This window comes from Pecten maximus, chromosome 2 (assembly GCF_902652985.1).
Source record: "Pecten maximus chromosome 2, xPecMax1.1, whole genome shotgun sequence".
In the NCBI taxonomy this organism is placed as follows: Eukaryota; Metazoa; Mollusca; class Bivalvia; order Pectinida; family Pectinidae; genus Pecten; species Pecten maximus.
The window spans coordinates 7,293,540-7,310,861 of record NC_047016.1 but is presented as its reverse complement, the minus strand read 5'-3'; the positions used below and the strand labels follow the sequence as shown (position 1 = coordinate 7,310,861).

Here is a 17,322-nt window from a genome sequence, read left to right as displayed (position 1 = left end):
TTATTTTCCACGAAAGTGCTCATTCCAGAAAAAAAGAAATGTTTCTGCACGAGGAAGGAAGTGCAAGTTAACTTCTTTACAGGTAGATATCACATTTGTAATGTCATTATCCTGAATAAATATCTCAGCTAAAAGCATATATCAGTTGATTGATTCTGTAGGCCCATCATAATATTTTTATATATGCCCCCTTCCTCAGATAAACATTGACTGATATATTTACGAGAAACTTTGCCAAGGTGAATCTTTTGACATGTTTACGTGGTGTTAAATCCTATCTATTATACTGGATATCAAGATTCATGGCATTGAAATGAGAACATGGTTTCAGAGAGGAAGTTTAAAATGCATCACGCATTTCAACAATTAATCTATGAATCAGTTCTTTAAATAGATGAAAACAATCCAGTATAAAGATAAATAACACTCTAGTAGTTCGTGTGATAGTTTACTTCATTGTTATCATATTCCGGCAGACAAACATTGTTATGCATCATTCTAAAAGGTTACCAAAAGCAGTTCTATATCATATAAACATAATAACAAGGGTTATGGGAAATAAGGTAAGGACACTTGTGTAGTGCCGTCATGGGAAAATATATATCCGATTCATACTAACCCTATCGATAATAACTTCCCTGCTTCCCCCGACTACGGTGTATACATGTCCCAGTTGATTCCATATTTAAGGACACAAGGTGTCGAAAGATGCATGTTGATTACGATCATGGTTAAGTTTAAGTGGCAGCATCAGATTATTTCAAACATAATTTTTTATGATATGACGTCAGACGTGCTCGATATTTGTTGATATGCCAAGTTGTTCCGTTGCGGCTACCATAGTTCATATAAATGTGAGAATTTGACTTACACTGCTTTGATCTAGATTTGAATCGCGGATTTCGTCGATGAAGCAAAAGGCGTTTTCTCTTCCTGAAACACTTGGTTCAAGCGTTTCTGTGAAAGTCTATATCTTTATTGATTTTGAGTTAGAATTACGGTTTCGTTATGAAACTTGTTTTCTCTGTTGCTATGACTAGAATCCCAAAAACTCAAAAATGAACGCGAAATAAGATACACAAAACTAATTTAAAAGGTTTCAATTACAAACAATTGTTACGTTTCATCGCCGACATTTGCCAAGTCAAGGTAACGTCAAGTTCTCAAAAGGAAGATGACCAGGTTTCTCAGCGATTCCACCAGATATATCTCCCAGGGAAATAAGATAATTTCTCTGTATATCATCGGTAACTATCATTGGAATCATAACATTGGGAATAATCCCTTGATTATCGGATCAACTGTGACATGTTTGCCTAGAAATGACATCTCTATGGCGTCAGGTCAATGTGACTCTTTCAAACGTATTTGAACCAATTCATTTGTTACCAAACATAAAGAATACCGAACATTTAAACATTTAATTTTGCCAACTTTTCTAAGCATGGAACGTCACATCGCGATAATGATTGATCGAAATTGTTTACCTTACATTGATCTAAGGATCCAGAGTGAAAAGGTTTACTTACATCGATCTAAGGAACCGGAGTAACAGAATCTACTTTGCATTGATCTAAGGATCCGGGGTTACAGAGTCTACCTTACATTAATCTAAGTATCCGGAGTAACAGAGTCTACCTTTCATTAATCTAAGGATCCGGAGTAACAGAGTCTACCTTACATTAATCTAAGGATCCAGAGTAACAGAGTCTACCTTACATTAATCTAAAGATCCGGAGTAACAGAGTCTACCTTACATTAATCTAAGGATCCGGAGTAACAGAGTCTACCTTACATTAATCTAAGGATCCGGAGTAACAGAGTCTACCTTACATTAATCTAAGGATCTGAAGTAACAGAGTCTACCTTACATTAATCTAAGGATCCGGAGTAACAGAGTCTACCTTACATTAATCTAAGGATCTGAAGTAACAGAGTCTACCTTACATTGATCTAAGGATCCGGAGTAACAGAGTCTACCTTACATTAATCTAAGGATCTGAAGTAACAGAGTCTACCTTACATTAATCTAAGGATCCGGAGTAACAGAGTCTACCTCACATTAATCTAAGGATCCGGAGTAACAGAGTCTACCTTACATTAATCTAAGGATCCGGAGTAACAGAGTCTACCTTACATTAGCCTAGAGATCCGGAGAAACAGGTTTTATCTTATATGGATTATGCGATAATTAGTAGATTCTCATACGGAATGGAATTTTTGAAAACAGTCCTTATCTGGAAAGTAAAGAAGCTCTTGTGCCTCAGTAGGACATTGCACGTTATTTGTTTTAAATCAAGCATTAACACTTGGACCCTTTGTGATTGTCATTGTTCCATATCTTCCTCTGGTCGAGTGATCGTGATATTGTCCAATTCCTTGCCCCGACTAGCGTCCTCTTCCTTGGCTTCGATATCGATATTTGTCCGAATATAAGTGACTGGTAATAACACTAACGTCAGAAAAGCCACCAAGGAGCATACGAACATAGTCCACGTCAGCCAGCGGTGGTCTGTGGATGGAATATATTTTATATTACTAGCAGATAACAAATTCATAAAGTTAGCGTAAAGCAGTGAAAAATGTTCATCGGATTAATGAGCGCGTGAATCGGTAACATAATCATAACGTCGTCTATTTCTGACATTATCGGAACGTCAACGTTTTCATTTTCGAAGAACTGATCAACGTTTTTTTTAGCATTTTCTCTTGTTACCCAAAAATCCTTGTAAAAAACAATAACAAGTGAGTGTTTTGTCAAAAACACAACTAAAGATTGCGGAAATGAGTGAATATTTTCTCCACGAGGTAAACTAACAAAAAGTTGTTACATATACAAGTAGTTAAAAGGAGACAACTCGTACATAAATATTATATGTTTATTGACAAATGGTTGTTTACAAGTGTTTATTGACAAATGGTTGTTTACAAGATTTATGTTGGGGAATTCTAAAAAAGAGATGTACTTGAAATATTTGACAGTATAGTATAAATAACAGGAGAGGCAAATTGTTATTCATAACCGGTTCACAGTTGCAAAGTAGAGCTTTGTGAATTCTGTTGGATTATTAATTTCTTGAACTGTGAACTGTGGAATTTATAAGCATTCTTAGTTCTTGAGAAACGGATAAGAAAGGCTAACTCAGGACAGTTGTTATAAGTTATCGACAGAGTTGATAAATACACCACATGGTACACCAATTTAATTGTAATTGTGAATTATCTTTGTAACTTATATAGTTTTTGCATATATCATTAAATTGTGGTTTGAACTTAGCTGCTGGGTTTCATCTTTCTTTTATCATCACGTAACGAAATGGCTGAAGCGTACAATTCCTATAGAACGATATAAATCTGTGTCAATATACGCTATGCCATTGTTTATCTGAGACGGAAATTGTGGATTGTGAATATATTAATGATTGAAAACGTTAAAATGTATAAAACAAGAATATTGAGTTGTTTCTTTTAATTATGTTAACAAGACTGGTGTCTTTACCTAGATCCCACAGGATCTACATTATCTTAACAAGAACACCTGTCGTAGTTACCAACGTCGCAACACATCACAACTTTTGTCTTCTTCGTACAGTATTTCAACGATTTGTTTGATGCAAATGTATGCATTGAACGGTGTTTTTATTGCGTTTACGGTGGTATGAACGCAACGGGATACATACATATTAAATATATATGTCTGTATTCCATCGCGTTTTTCATACTGCCGTTAACGCAATAAAAACACCGTTCTATTCCTATAACTATACCGGAGGCATGGTCCGATAAACACTTACCTGTCATAGGTATATACATGAGAGCGAAGAATCCATTGGCAAAGAGCAAGAAGACGAAGTCGGACATTCCGTTCATGATTCCACCGGGTATAGGGAAGGAGATTTCACAGATAACTTCATACCACAGGGGAAAGGACGCATTCAGTAGACCACCGCCCACAATGGCAGATACATACAATTGCCCTGGAACCGTACAAAGCTAGAATAAATTTAAGAGTATTGGTATTTGCATGAGATTGAAAATCATATGCGTTATTTTGACGTTGTGATAATATTGATAGGTTTTAACTGCGGAAATCAGAAAATACCATATAAGTCTCAATATGTGTAAAATCTTGAGAATAGACGTAAAAAGCATAAACTTCTTCTTATGTACAAGATACTACATCAAAGTACGCCTTCCTACCTATCTGATATTATCAGCAATTTTAGAAATAATATTGATGAACATAATTATCCTCTCAGAACCACTCGGACTTTCAACCCTCCACTATGCCACAGTGAAAATGATTATAATAGCTACTTTCCGTCTATGTTCCGTGAATTTAATTATCTTAGTATTGAAATCCTTAACGCACCCTCCATTAGAGTATTTGAAAAGATGATATCTAACAACAGTGTATATAATAATACTACTTCAGCTATCTTCAAAGATCATGGTACTAGACATGATAATATAATTTTATGTCAATTAAAGAATGGTGCAAGCCAGTTAAACTATGATCTGTTTAAAGATCATATAAATTATTCCCCTGACTGCAGTTGTGGCATTGGGTTAGAAACATCATACCATTTCTTCTTCTTATGTCCACAGTATAACATACATAGGGACACTCTTAGGGAATCCCTACATAGTCAACAATACTTTAGTCTTAATATTTTACTAAATGGATCAGATGATCTTAATGATGAGGAAAATACTCACATCCTAGAAAATGTAGTTAAATATGTAAATAACACAAGGAGACTCTGATGCTGAAAATATACCTATACAAATATAGAGTCACTATCTATGGTCATAAATAAGTACATAAAATATATTAATTGAATTAAGGTATATGTCCATCCTTATAACTGTCTATCAATCTATGTAATGATTCGCATTAAACATGTATACCTTGATGCTGATAATATACATGATTAACGTCGTTATGTTAAAAATGTACCGGCGACAAGTATTTTTTATTGCGTAAAAATAGCAAATATACACCTATATATATATAATTATTGAGAATATTAATAACAGCATACATGTTTTCTGTTATTATGATCATATACATATTATCATCATTTACTGGTAAAGTAATATCACAACAAAGGGCCAGGTAACATATATATACACATATACATATCACTGAGTCTGTGCAAACTATCTCTTACTTTATAATTTGATAATCATATAATATGCATATAAATGTTCAATTACGGATGCTGTCACTGTGTTTGTGTGTTAATGATTTTCTAATTATTTTCTGTTTTCTATAGTAATCACTGTACATCTATTAAATAATATTATCAACATACACACACATACAAATGTATGTATATATAATATATATATAAACAAAAGTGAATAGTGTCAATGTGATTGTAACCCTCTTAACTAAGTATCATTATATTTATTACATGCCTTACAGGGTAAAGTTGGGTGAGATGTGGTGACTTGCTAGTTATATGTATAATTGATTTATCTCCTTCCTATGAACAGTCTCAATTGATAATCTTATTTGATTTGGACTTAATCAGAATTATACAATTTTATGTTTTATTTTAAATTCTTATATGGTACCAGTTTATATGCGGTAGAGAGATGCGTGTTTGGTCACCACATGAGTAGAAGACTACTGGTATTTACCAGATGGACATTATAGTCAGAAACTCTGTTGTTGATCAGGCTCTCTCTCCTGCATAGTAAACGAGTTCTCATAAATATTTAACAATAATTTGAAAATTATTATAAAGAAAAAGAAAATACATAAGATTATCGTTATATATTATTCACAAATACTCTTTCTATATATATATTCTGTAATTTCCATTCTTGACTAATAACCAAATACTAATTATTTGAAATAAATGTAATAATTTATGGAGAGAACTTTAACATAGGCTTAGCCTGATGTTCAATCCATTTGATTATCAATAAAATATGTTGAAATGAAAATGTGTAAAATCTGATGATATTCCATCTTCAAGGGAAAGTTATGACAGGCGTTCAAACTAATACTCGAATTTGATATATTAAATTCTGAAAGGGCGAGGTGTTATTTTAAATTGACCATAGTTTCTTCACAGAAATGTACACTAGTATCTTACAAGTAGAGTACGGCAGGAATTCACTGGCTATTAGCGCTGTCCATAAAGAGGCTGCTATGGTGAAGGAAAACATAGTTAAAAGGACAGGCTTAAGTCGCTTCATAAATATATCAGAAAATCTGAAACATAAAAAACATCACACAATGGGCCGTTATGGAACACTACCTTTAGACATTCAACATACTTTCTAGAAGAAATGATGATTCATCACTTTTACTTATAAAAGGAACATAGACCTAGCAGCAATACTTCAGTTCTGTAGTAAAACATAATGCTATGGCAACTACTTAGCAAAAACGTTTTGATTATTAAATCGCATAAAAGATATACGATTGCTGAGCATATACCCTAATATCAAAGCAATGTAAATGATCATCCTTCTATGTACGTTTATGTGTCATTTGTCAAAAATAGTTTGATAATTTCATGTGCAAAGATGACAAAATACTACAAAAGTATAGCATGTGAAACAATAGAGATTCTATTCGATCTCATTAGGAAATATCCGCTGGCCTGTATCATTGGTTAATCTGATGAGTATTGGCAAACATGAGCAGAAAGTACAGATAAGGAAACGAAATCGTAATTCTAACTAAAATTAATAAAACGATGACAAAATATCAGCAATGTTAACACATGGAAATAATTATTTAGTGAAGCACTGGTCTTGTAAAACAACACGGTACTTTGGCGAAAACAAAATGCTTAGAAAGTTTACCTTGCTATAAAGAACCCTAGAATACTGCCCGTCATAACGGTATAAAAACCTATCCATCCTGCGCTCAGCTGCAACAGAAAATAAACTTCTAATTCGTGTACCATATACACCATTTTACCAGTGTCACAAAAGTGATAGTGTTTGTTACTGTTGACCATACTCTTTAACACTTTCACGATGTGATCTTTACAAACTAGATTACAAGTTTGAACTGGAAAAGAATGCCGATGGCATTTCAAAATTGATGCTGTACGTCGTATAGACACGAACGTTTTGATCAGGACAGTTTATTCTAATAAGTTTCCAAGTTTTAATGCTCAGACTATCTCGAAAAAAATAACACTTGCTATATCATGGCACCAAAAACGACTTTTAATTCCATTCAAATACAGCCAGTTATATACACTAATAACTTCCAACTAGTTCTGAAGTGTTGTAACACTGAGTTTGATTTGAAAACTAAATAGTAAAGTGACGAAGCATGGAAGCACACATAGAATCTCGTAAGCTAAATACTAATTATAATTATTTGTTTTCCAGATCACAAGACGAAGACCTTCCTACTGATAAGTATTTCGATGGGGAGGTCAGAACCGTTGGCCTATTTTTTAACTGAACTCTCATCAATTGTAATATCAACTTGCATAAAGAATGCGGAGCGAAGTTCATAGGTACCCTTTACAGTGTATACATTACTGTATGTATCAGCAACTATAGTAAATTACATAGAAATCACCCATAATGAAACAATAAGCATTACCTGTGAAAAGCCAATTGGGTCGTATATCATGTCAATCACCTGGAACCAAGACGTGTAGGTACCGACCATCACACCAAACACCAGTACAAGCAATACCAGGTGTTTATTTCTGTAGAAAACAACTAGTAACTTAAATTTAATTGATCACGCGCTCTGATACATATTTCAACAATATATGATGCAAAGTAATTGTTATTGCAATATTTATCTGTTCCAGTTAGTCAAACGTTAACAGTTATTATTTACATCATGTTACTTGTTAGTTTTGTAGATACATTTAAGCAAGAGTTGAGTTTGATTTTTTTTCATTTATGAGATGAATAAATTGTGTCAAAAGTGTCAAATAAATTCCTTTGAGATATATTTTCAGTAATACACAGAAAGGTTTGATAATTTACCCGTGTCTCCTCGAGTCATTATAGTCTATCTACATATATAATTGTATGATGTATGGTGTTTTTACATTTTTACATAACTAGATATATGCAATGTACAGGCTGCCGAGTGATTCATGTAGCCATTGCATAGATCAGAGATGAAGTTATTCATCTAAGCAGACAAAAGCAGTAAACTGTGTATTAGCCTGTGAGAGTTAACTGTACCGGTGGTTTCTAGCGTGTTATTTTCTTGAGACTTATATTTTGGTTTCTTTAATTACTGTAAAGTGAAGTTTTAAGTAACTATGTGTCAGCCCGAATTTCCTTTGGCCATGACACCATAGCTGTGTAGGGCCTGAACGCACCACTATATGAAAACGTGGAATTCTCCGACATCGTTTGGTGTCGCTAAGATTTGGTGCTTTTAAGATATTGGTGTTTTGGGATAAAAAGATATATCATTTATCCATAAATGTAAGGTAGGTTTTATGTCAGCCCCGATTTTATTATGTTTGCACCAAAATTTAAGCGACACCAAACGGTGTCGGAGACTTCCACGTTTTATAGAAGTGCGCTCTGTTAAGTACTTTTTAAAATATTCTTTTATAGCATTGGCCATATAATGTAATTGAAAAACAAAGATAGCGTCATTTAAATATTTAAAATCTTCAATCCTAACTCCTAAGACACCGACATAAGAGTTGTTAGACAGTGCAATAATGCTCACCTAAACAGCTTCTGGAAGGATTCCTTGTATGTAAGGCGGGACATGCTAGCTGTGGTACTGGGGGCAGAGGGTGGTTTATCGGGGTAGTATGCCAGGGTCGCAATAAACAACGCTGCCGATACCCCACACTCTGAGAATACAAACACGACGTTACCCACACATCATAGACTGGCGAACAGTATGAGGCAATACATATGAAAACGGTATACTGTTAATACACGGCACAAAGGGTGGTTTTACTTATACCGTTGTAATACAACTAACAGTTTAGGAAAACCCACGTTAATTGATACTTTAGATACACTGCACATTTTGGGGTAATTGTAAAGGTATACTGTAACAAAGCAGACATCGTTGGGCAATGTATATAAAGTTATACTGTAATGCACCAATGTGAGATAACACACGTATACTGTAATACACAACACACAGTTGGGAAAAACATGTACATTTATACTGTATTACACAACACACAGTTGGACAAAACATGTACAGTTATACTGTAATACACCGCACCGTGCGGTAATATATGTACAGTTATATTGTAATACACAACACACAGTTGGACAAAACATGTACAGTTATACTGTAATACACAACACACAGTTGGGCAAAACATGTACAGTTATACTGTAATACACCGCACTGGGCGGTAATACATGTACAGTTATATTGTAATACACAACATACAGTTGGACAAAACATCTACAGTTATTCTGCATTACACCGCACTGTGCGGTAATACATGTACAGTTATACTGGATAGTAATACACATAAAGTGTTGCTGTATTTCATTGCACACTGTTATAGAGAACTACGCAATGGATTTTTTATTAGGTTTGGGAGATGTGTTATCATTGAAAGAAATATCTTTTTCATAAGAATCGTCTTATTTCATTGCATGTAGCAAACAAAGAAAATTGTTTAACAAACATTCAGCATTTGTTTTCACTTACACCATTGTGCATCTATTTAAATCATCGCTGAGAAATTCCTATTGTTACAATAAGGTTTCATTATGTGTTTTGTATGCTTGAGGGGGTGGGGGTATATGTCAAAAGACACATCTATATATGTAGGATCTTTAAGTTTGTCATTGGAATATACTTAATCATACAAAAAAGTGTCTCCTTTAGTTGAGACTAAACGTATATCATATATAACAGAAAATACAAAATCGGTCTCTCTGAGGACGGTTGATAATTTGATTAGAAAGGAAGACTTATTGAATACAAAGTTACTATCAGTTTTACCACCTCTTTACTTACGTTAATAATTATAAGAATTATCAACACTCGTTATTCTCCTGGAACAAGTCTGTTTTGCCGTTAGAATGTTTTATTGAGAATAATGCTCTATTCATTGTTTTACCAAAATACAGACCAACTCAAATTGGTCATTGTTTTGGCAAAAGAACTAGTCCAAATTAAATTTGAAAAATAAATAAATAAATAAACGTGCGTTAGGACCTCAATATGTTAAACTGCCTGGAACACGAAATGAAAAAGAATGTCTCATTAAAACTGCACATAGATTTTCTTACACTGATGTAAGCTAGGGTTTCAAGATAAAAGGTAGAAAAAATGAATTGTCATAGTTTTATATTGCGCTGGTATTTAACATTCGCGTTACAAATTTTATCAATTGAAATCTCGTTATAATTCATAACAAGAGGCCCATGGGCCGTGTTTTTAAATAGGTAAGGTAATTTAAGCCTTGTTTGTCTTCGTCCATCTGCACCTGTGGCCACACAGTACCTATCATCAAATTGTCCTCCAATGCTAATATGGTTAACTAAGCATGAATGATTTCCAACAGAAACCAAACAAATGACAAAAGGCGATTAGAAAAGGTCACTCGAGACTTCGTCTCAGGTCATTTAAAAAGCAGAAACTTCTCCGACAGGATCAGATTATTCTGATTTTTAATCAAAAATGATTTCTCCCTGCTAGCAAGGGGCTTTTGACACACATCCACAAGCACCAGGTAGTCTAGTAAGCTCCTGTCCACTGAATCGCACTATGTTATATTCATTGAAAAGCCTTGAAATGATTGAAATTGATTTTCCTAGCAATAAATGCATTTGAATCTGATGAATATTAAACATTGCGTTAACAAATATCAACATTATCTAATGTTCTATATATGTATATATATAATCCATATCATATGGAGAATAGTTATCTGATAGTTCAAAGGCAGATAATAATCGACTACACCCCATCCTATATATACTGATGTATAGACATGGCGCTACGGTATCACTCGTATACAGACCAGGTGATCCGTGTAACTATCGTAATATCACATTCACTAGCACCATACGTGTCGATTCCGCCGCGTTTGAGCGAAGATGAGTCCCCTGTTAGAGTTATGTACATTAAAAATACACCAAAAGCCACTCTAGCTACTGATATATGATAATGTGTTACACTTAAAAGTATCTGTTATAGATGGAAGAATTATTATCTGCCTTTGAACCTTGCTAGTTATCTTTTAAAAACTAAAATATCTAGCTTATAAAAATCCAATCACTTGAACAAGAATGTGTGTTTCCTTCGTTTCTAGAATGTTGATAACAACAGCTCCTTTGTGGTTCCCTTGAAAATAGAGTTTAGTCGGTATTACTTGGAGCATATCAGAGGTCAAACGATTCTTTTTGTTAAAAACATAGTCACCTACAGGTAACAGCTAAACACAAGGGATTCCGACCCATCCCATTTACATGGAGTAAATACTTACGTATATAAAGGTAGATCATCAATTCGTCCAAGATTTCATCGGCATTGGTAACTAACGACAGCGAAAACAATACACACATTTGATTATCAGTTTGCTTCCATAAATTTGTTTATTATTATCCATACGTAATATTTTATGATCATTTATTTGAAATCCCATATTGAAAATCAAATCTATTGAATTATTGTTCGTTTACAACTTCTCATCCAGGTTCCGACATTTCCATCGACAATTCGATTTGTGATCGCCTACACTGATAAACATTTGAGGCTCTTAGTATCACTGCTGAATACTAGAAGGACAAAGTAGCTGTAATAAATGGAAATATGCATAGTTTTTTGGCTCTTCTGTATCTAACTCTCCAGTTGTATAACGTATGCTAATATTTTATGTGTCTTTTGTACATTCCTTCCTATTTTTTATTCCCCGTTTCATCTTTTTAATGGATGATTAATAAGAACATGAAATGTCTAATATGCTTAGTTTAAGTTTATATATTCGGCAATTAAAGTGGTGATAAACCAAATATATACATTTATTGCATTTTTCCCGGTGAAATATAGAAATTTATCAAACTAATAAAACTTATCTTTTCACTACAGCTATGATTCTTTTTTATTCGTATGACAAAATATTGCGTTATTTTTCACTCGTGCTTCGCATCCATGAAAATATCGATATTCTGTCATATTCGGAAAAAATTATGTTATATTATATGGGGAAACAACTCAATATCCTCTAAATATTTATCACTTGTAAACATAGTTTCAAAATAATTGTTTAACCAAATACCTACCTTTCGTGGTACCTGTTGTCTCTGTTGAGTTATTTAGAATGCTGAAACACGAATCAAATTTTCTATTTATTGGAAACTATTCTAAGACCAGGATATAAATATAACTTTATTTAACATATTGTAAAAGCAAATTTGACAGTTAAGCATTGAAATGATTTAGCCAATAAATTGTTTAATGTTTCTGAGATTTAAATCCATCGTTTTAGTTAATTATTATAAACTCTATTAATATCATCAACAACATACCGACGCCTTCTAAAAAACACACATACTATATGCATGTATTTTGTACACAAGGCCGTCCTTAAAAGACCAGAAATGTTGATAGGATATTCAACAGTGCACAGTAAGCAATCAACAAACATCATTTGAAATTTTCAATAAAACATGGATTCATCATCATGATTCTATATACAAAATTTTTGAAAAAAAAAATTAGCTCATTTTCAGAACTAAAAAAAAACAAAATACATTCTTACGAGAATTCTTCCTCACTATGTACCATCTCCTTTTTCATAGAGATTCGTGCAATCAAAACAAGATAATAGTGTGTTAAGAAAAACAATTATTTGATTGAGTGGTGAAATATAAAACAAACTTCAATTAAAGTACTGAAAAGAGATATCTTTGAAATATACTGGCTTTAAAGATATATATATTCCTACCTGATATTGGCAAATATTGGTTTCTCCACCAACTTTGGGCCTGAAAATAACGCATATGCTGATAATGGTAAGGTTATTGTTTGCATTATCACTAATAGGATTTGTTTTCTATGAAGAATGGATATATTTATTTTGAGTTTTGTTTGAGACTACGAGGTCTCAAAAAGTCTGGAAGGACATCGTCCCTATACTGTTGTTAATTTGTTCTCGGATTAAATGCAATACATTCATTCGATTATATACTTTTTGTTTCATATTAAAAATTCTTTCTGTTCCATTATAAACTTCATCTTCATCACATGCGATAGATTAAACGTTTACAGGTGCTGTTAGAGGGTGGCAGCTGTCCACAAGTGACATTGAAATGTTCTTTGAAAGAAAGGCAAACGATAGAACAGTTCAAGCTTAAGTAAGCCTATCACTATTAACACCCACTCTCTATATGATCGTTAAGATTATAGAATATGCTTTCCGAGTGATGCTTCCTTTTGAGACCTATCAAATAGTTTTTAACAAATTATATATATATCTATTTTCGGGCTGTATTTGCGCTGTGGAAATACATTCACGACCACTTTTTATCTTCTGTCTGGTTCGAAAATGATTTTACTAACGGGATAGTTGCATTTGCAATTGTCACATTACGCGATCAAAGATGAGTACATATCGAACGGATGACTAACAGACATGCATAGTTATCTCTCCGGTATTCATATACTGGACAGGGTTAATACATCCTACTTCTGATGACCACTGTACAACTTCAGTGGAGCGTCTAAATCAATAGAAACCTCAAGGACAATTGATTAAGTGGCAAGATATACAGTCCAATCATGATTTAATGGTGAAGATATTCTGTCCAATCATGATTTAATGGCGAAGGTCACATTAGCTACAAAAACAACATTATGCTGTATATTTTAGGAAGAAAGTTATAACATGGTTATCAGCTCTGTGACATCGTGACGAGCGAATACTTTGGTTGATAACTCTGAAGGTTTACGGTGGAATGGGAACCAAAATAACGTGCCGTCGTTGCCCGATCTTTGGGACATTTCCATTGGTGTGTGTATATATATATTGTACATTTGATTTTTAAGAGAGAGAATAAAGTCGCATAAAAGGAGTGTTATATATTCCTTTTCAGATTGAGGACATCATCCCGCTGAACGGTTTCGTCTAAGATACAGCTATGCATGTTTATTTCATTGTTTAACATGTACAGAACCATGGAAAGGAACATCGATTTCGCATGTTAATGATATTGGGATACATAAAGAATATTACATGGTTCAATCCATACTTCATGCCATATCAGCCCGAGGACTAATGTATCAGCCCGAGGATCAAATATAGGATCGAGAGCTTAAGCCCGAGGTATGATATTGGTCGAGGGCGGATATGACATATGATGTTGATTTAACCATGTTTTATTCTGTTTTCCTTATACTTAGATACTGAATGGGCGATTCAAAATATTGATAAACAATAACACATGCTAGTAATAAGCATTTAATATGTTTAACAATTAAGTTAACATAAAAAATGCAAGCATCTCTTCTGCTTGTTTAGCCCTTTTTTGAACAGAAAAAAATGGTGTTATTTAGATAGTTAAGTCATAGAAGACATCCCCGCTGACATTCTGACATGTGTCTCGAAGAAAGTGGTCGTATGCTGAAGTATAAATCTGAACACTTCGGACGATTTCGTCACTGCGATCAAAGCAAAAACCCACGAGGAATTCCGAAAGCTGTGATATGCATTTTCGAACCGCCGGTCTGATATGATGGGGTACATTTTCCGACTGGCGGTCCCAAATGGGTCACATGAACTTATTACACAGGGCGGAAATGCAGTTAGTATCTAGTACAATGTATATAGTGGTCAACATCAATATTTACTTATAGACATGTATGAGCAGTATTATTATACTGGTGTCATAGTAGCAAGATGTATACAATTGTCTATGAAATGCTTTTTTTGGTTAATAGAAAAATGAATTATATTTTTTCTTACCAGCGATGCTTGCAATTCCATCGCCCACATATGCAGCAAGTGCTATAATAGCTGATGCGGTAATTCTCTCTCCTGGTGGGAACCACCTTTCGGCTACAACAGGTGGTAACGCGAATGACACAACGCCATTACAGCCATTTAGAAATTCACCGACGGTAATGAGCCTCAAAACAAAATAGTAATACATCATTCATTTGTATTCGTAATAATTGAGACACATATATCGTTAAATGTAAATAATCTTGAATTTATCCTAAATATGGTGTATCCACATATCGCAAAAGATGGTAATTAATCATTCGTCAATGAAAGAAATGAATAAATATGAACAAAAACAATAAAACAGATGCACTTAAAGATAAAACCATGAATTATAAGTTCCATCTTAGAAGACATAAATTAGATATATGCGAGAAAATGAAGTCACATGCAATAGGAAATTGCTCTAAAGAGTGTTGGATGATATGCGTCATAGTTTTAGCACCAATAACAAACTGTTAAACAGCATTCTCGTACTTACGTTAACGAGACCTCCTTGTTCTTACAAAGACATCGTACACCATTACTTAGTAGCATAGTAAGGGAGTATATTACCATGGAAACCCGTAAACCTTAAACAAAATAAAGTATGATGAGAACTACAATATTCAACTTTTTTAGCAGTAATATACAATACACCCACGCGGTGGTTTGGTTACATACACTGTTAAACGGCCAACAACAGCTACGGTTAGTGAGCGAGTTTTGGGAGGTTGTGGTATATTCATGGCCATTTATAGTGCCGCCTCACTGAATCATACTTGCAAAGGCGGACAACGGGACACCAAACCTGCTCACATTTTTGTGCGTAGACTCAACGTCCCACTTCCGAAATGATGCGTGTAAAACAGGAGTTACAACTACCAACGTCGTGTCTCAAACAGGGGACAGAACCCAAACATTTAACCATTAAAAGCAGAAAAATTAGACAGTTTCCATGGAAACAGTAAGCTGAAATTGTTGTTAGAAAGAAAAAAAACAGAAATCTCCAATCTGTTGCTTCTTTCGAATCACGCAAGTTGGGCAACAGGTCGACTTTTTACTTCCTACCTTCACACGCGACACATTTGCTAAACATTCACGTAGACGTTTATTGGTATTTGTAATTATGTCTAATCTTTCTAAATTCTGAATTCTTGATTATCACATTAGCGATAAGCTGTGATAAATGAGAAAGCAAAAAATAAAAAAAAATAAACCACAATGCTGTTGTCGATGTATATATTGCATATAGCTAACTCACTAACAACCTACTAACAAATCAACCATTTAAGCGATAACATGCACTTCACTGGTTCTCCTTTATACTTTTACTATCATCACCTAGTCAGTCTGGTAAATCGCTTGTGTTATATTGTTGGTATTATTTTAGGTCATACCTGCTTTGTCTAGTGTGAGAGAGCCGATACACATGTATAGGATGCTACCCACTCGTCCCATGTTGAGGATGAACACTACAGTATTATCCTCCCAGTCGAAGGCTTTTTTAACAGACTGTGTTATTGGCCCCCAGGTGTTGAGGCCGATATTTTGGTGGGCTATATGTAGCGACGTTAACAGAAGGATCCACCAGCGTGAACGGTATGTTCGGCTGGTCGGCTCAAGTAGATGGTGCTCCTCGCCCATTGTTACTCCATCCCCCAGTGTTGAGGATATGCCTGTGTCGATAATATTAAAATCTTTACTGTACGGTAGTTTTCCAGCACACCTATTCAATTTGGCAGGTAATATAAACGCAATTTTCTACAAAAAAATTGTCGCGATACTACTCATAGTGTGAATATAGATTCATTATATATTACTTGGTTTCGCTACAAATACAAAACCCAACAATAGACTATAATTCTAAGGCCATTACCATCAATGTTAAATAAATAAATATTGTATCCATTAGTTATATATAGGGGTTTCACCCTAGGACTGCCACTTGAGAACGTGACAGAAAAATATCCACTCCTGTGGGTTATAGTCTTCCGGCTAAATCTCGACAGAGCCTTAATTGGCTAAGTCAACAAGAATAGCCCCTCGGATTTGTGAATTCTCTATCACAACCTAAGGAAGGAGAAGTTTCTACTCTAACTTCCACTTGCAGCAAAGAGCTCACCTTTTGGAGTATGTCAGAAATATTTGTGAAAACACTAGAAATTTAAGGATAAAAAATAAAATTCCCAAGAAATATGTCTGTTACTTTTAATTAAAGTTTGCTTCCATCGTCAAAAAATGTGGCACGTTATGTCAATTCATTACACATTGTTATTGAAATGCAAGAATACGTTCAAGAAAACAAGTAGAACCTTCCATGCGTGTAGCGAAAACGACCGAAAAAAGATATCATTTAAATAAAAAATAAGTTTACCTTGTTTTAGTCTAT

General features: G+C 34.2%; 1 protein-coding gene across 1 annotated transcript; it reads right to left on the bottom strand.

The window, feature by feature from the left end:
• Positions 1-352: 352 nt before the first annotated feature.
• LOC117315526 (solute carrier family 49 member 4-like) lies at positions 353-16,584 on the bottom strand. Its single transcript, XM_033869759.1, has 11 exons — positions 16,331-16,584; positions 14,913-15,523; positions 12,897-12,936; positions 12,232-12,272; positions 11,436-11,486; positions 8,693-8,822; positions 7,589-7,697; positions 6,829-6,896; positions 6,111-6,229; positions 3,795-3,977; positions 353-2,512 (listed from the first exon to the last, which is right to left on the bottom strand). Exons 2-11 carry the CDS (start codon positions 15,100-15,102, stop codon positions 2,328-2,330), a joined length of 1,116 nt encoding a protein of 371 aa, XP_033725650.1. The 5' UTR covers positions 15,103-15,523; positions 16,331-16,584; the 3' UTR covers positions 353-2,327.
• Positions 16,585-17,322: the final 738 nt, after the last annotated feature.

What these genes read in the sequence shown, in the direction of transcription:
- LOC117315526 (XM_033869759.1), bottom strand. Translation starts at nt 15,102, where the DNA reads ATGATGTATTACTATTTTGTTTTGAGGCTCATTACCGTCGGTGAATTT. An exon ending in TCCTTCCAGAAGCTGTTTAG is followed by an intron (nt 7,698 to 8,692) that starts GTGAGCATTATT and finishes TGTTTTCTACAG; the next exon opens with AAATAAACACCTGGTATTGC. An exon ending in ATTCCTGCCGTACTCTACTT is followed by an intron (nt 3,978 to 6,110) that starts GTAAGATACTAG and finishes GTACGGTTCCAG; the next exon opens with GGCAATTGTATGTATCTGCC.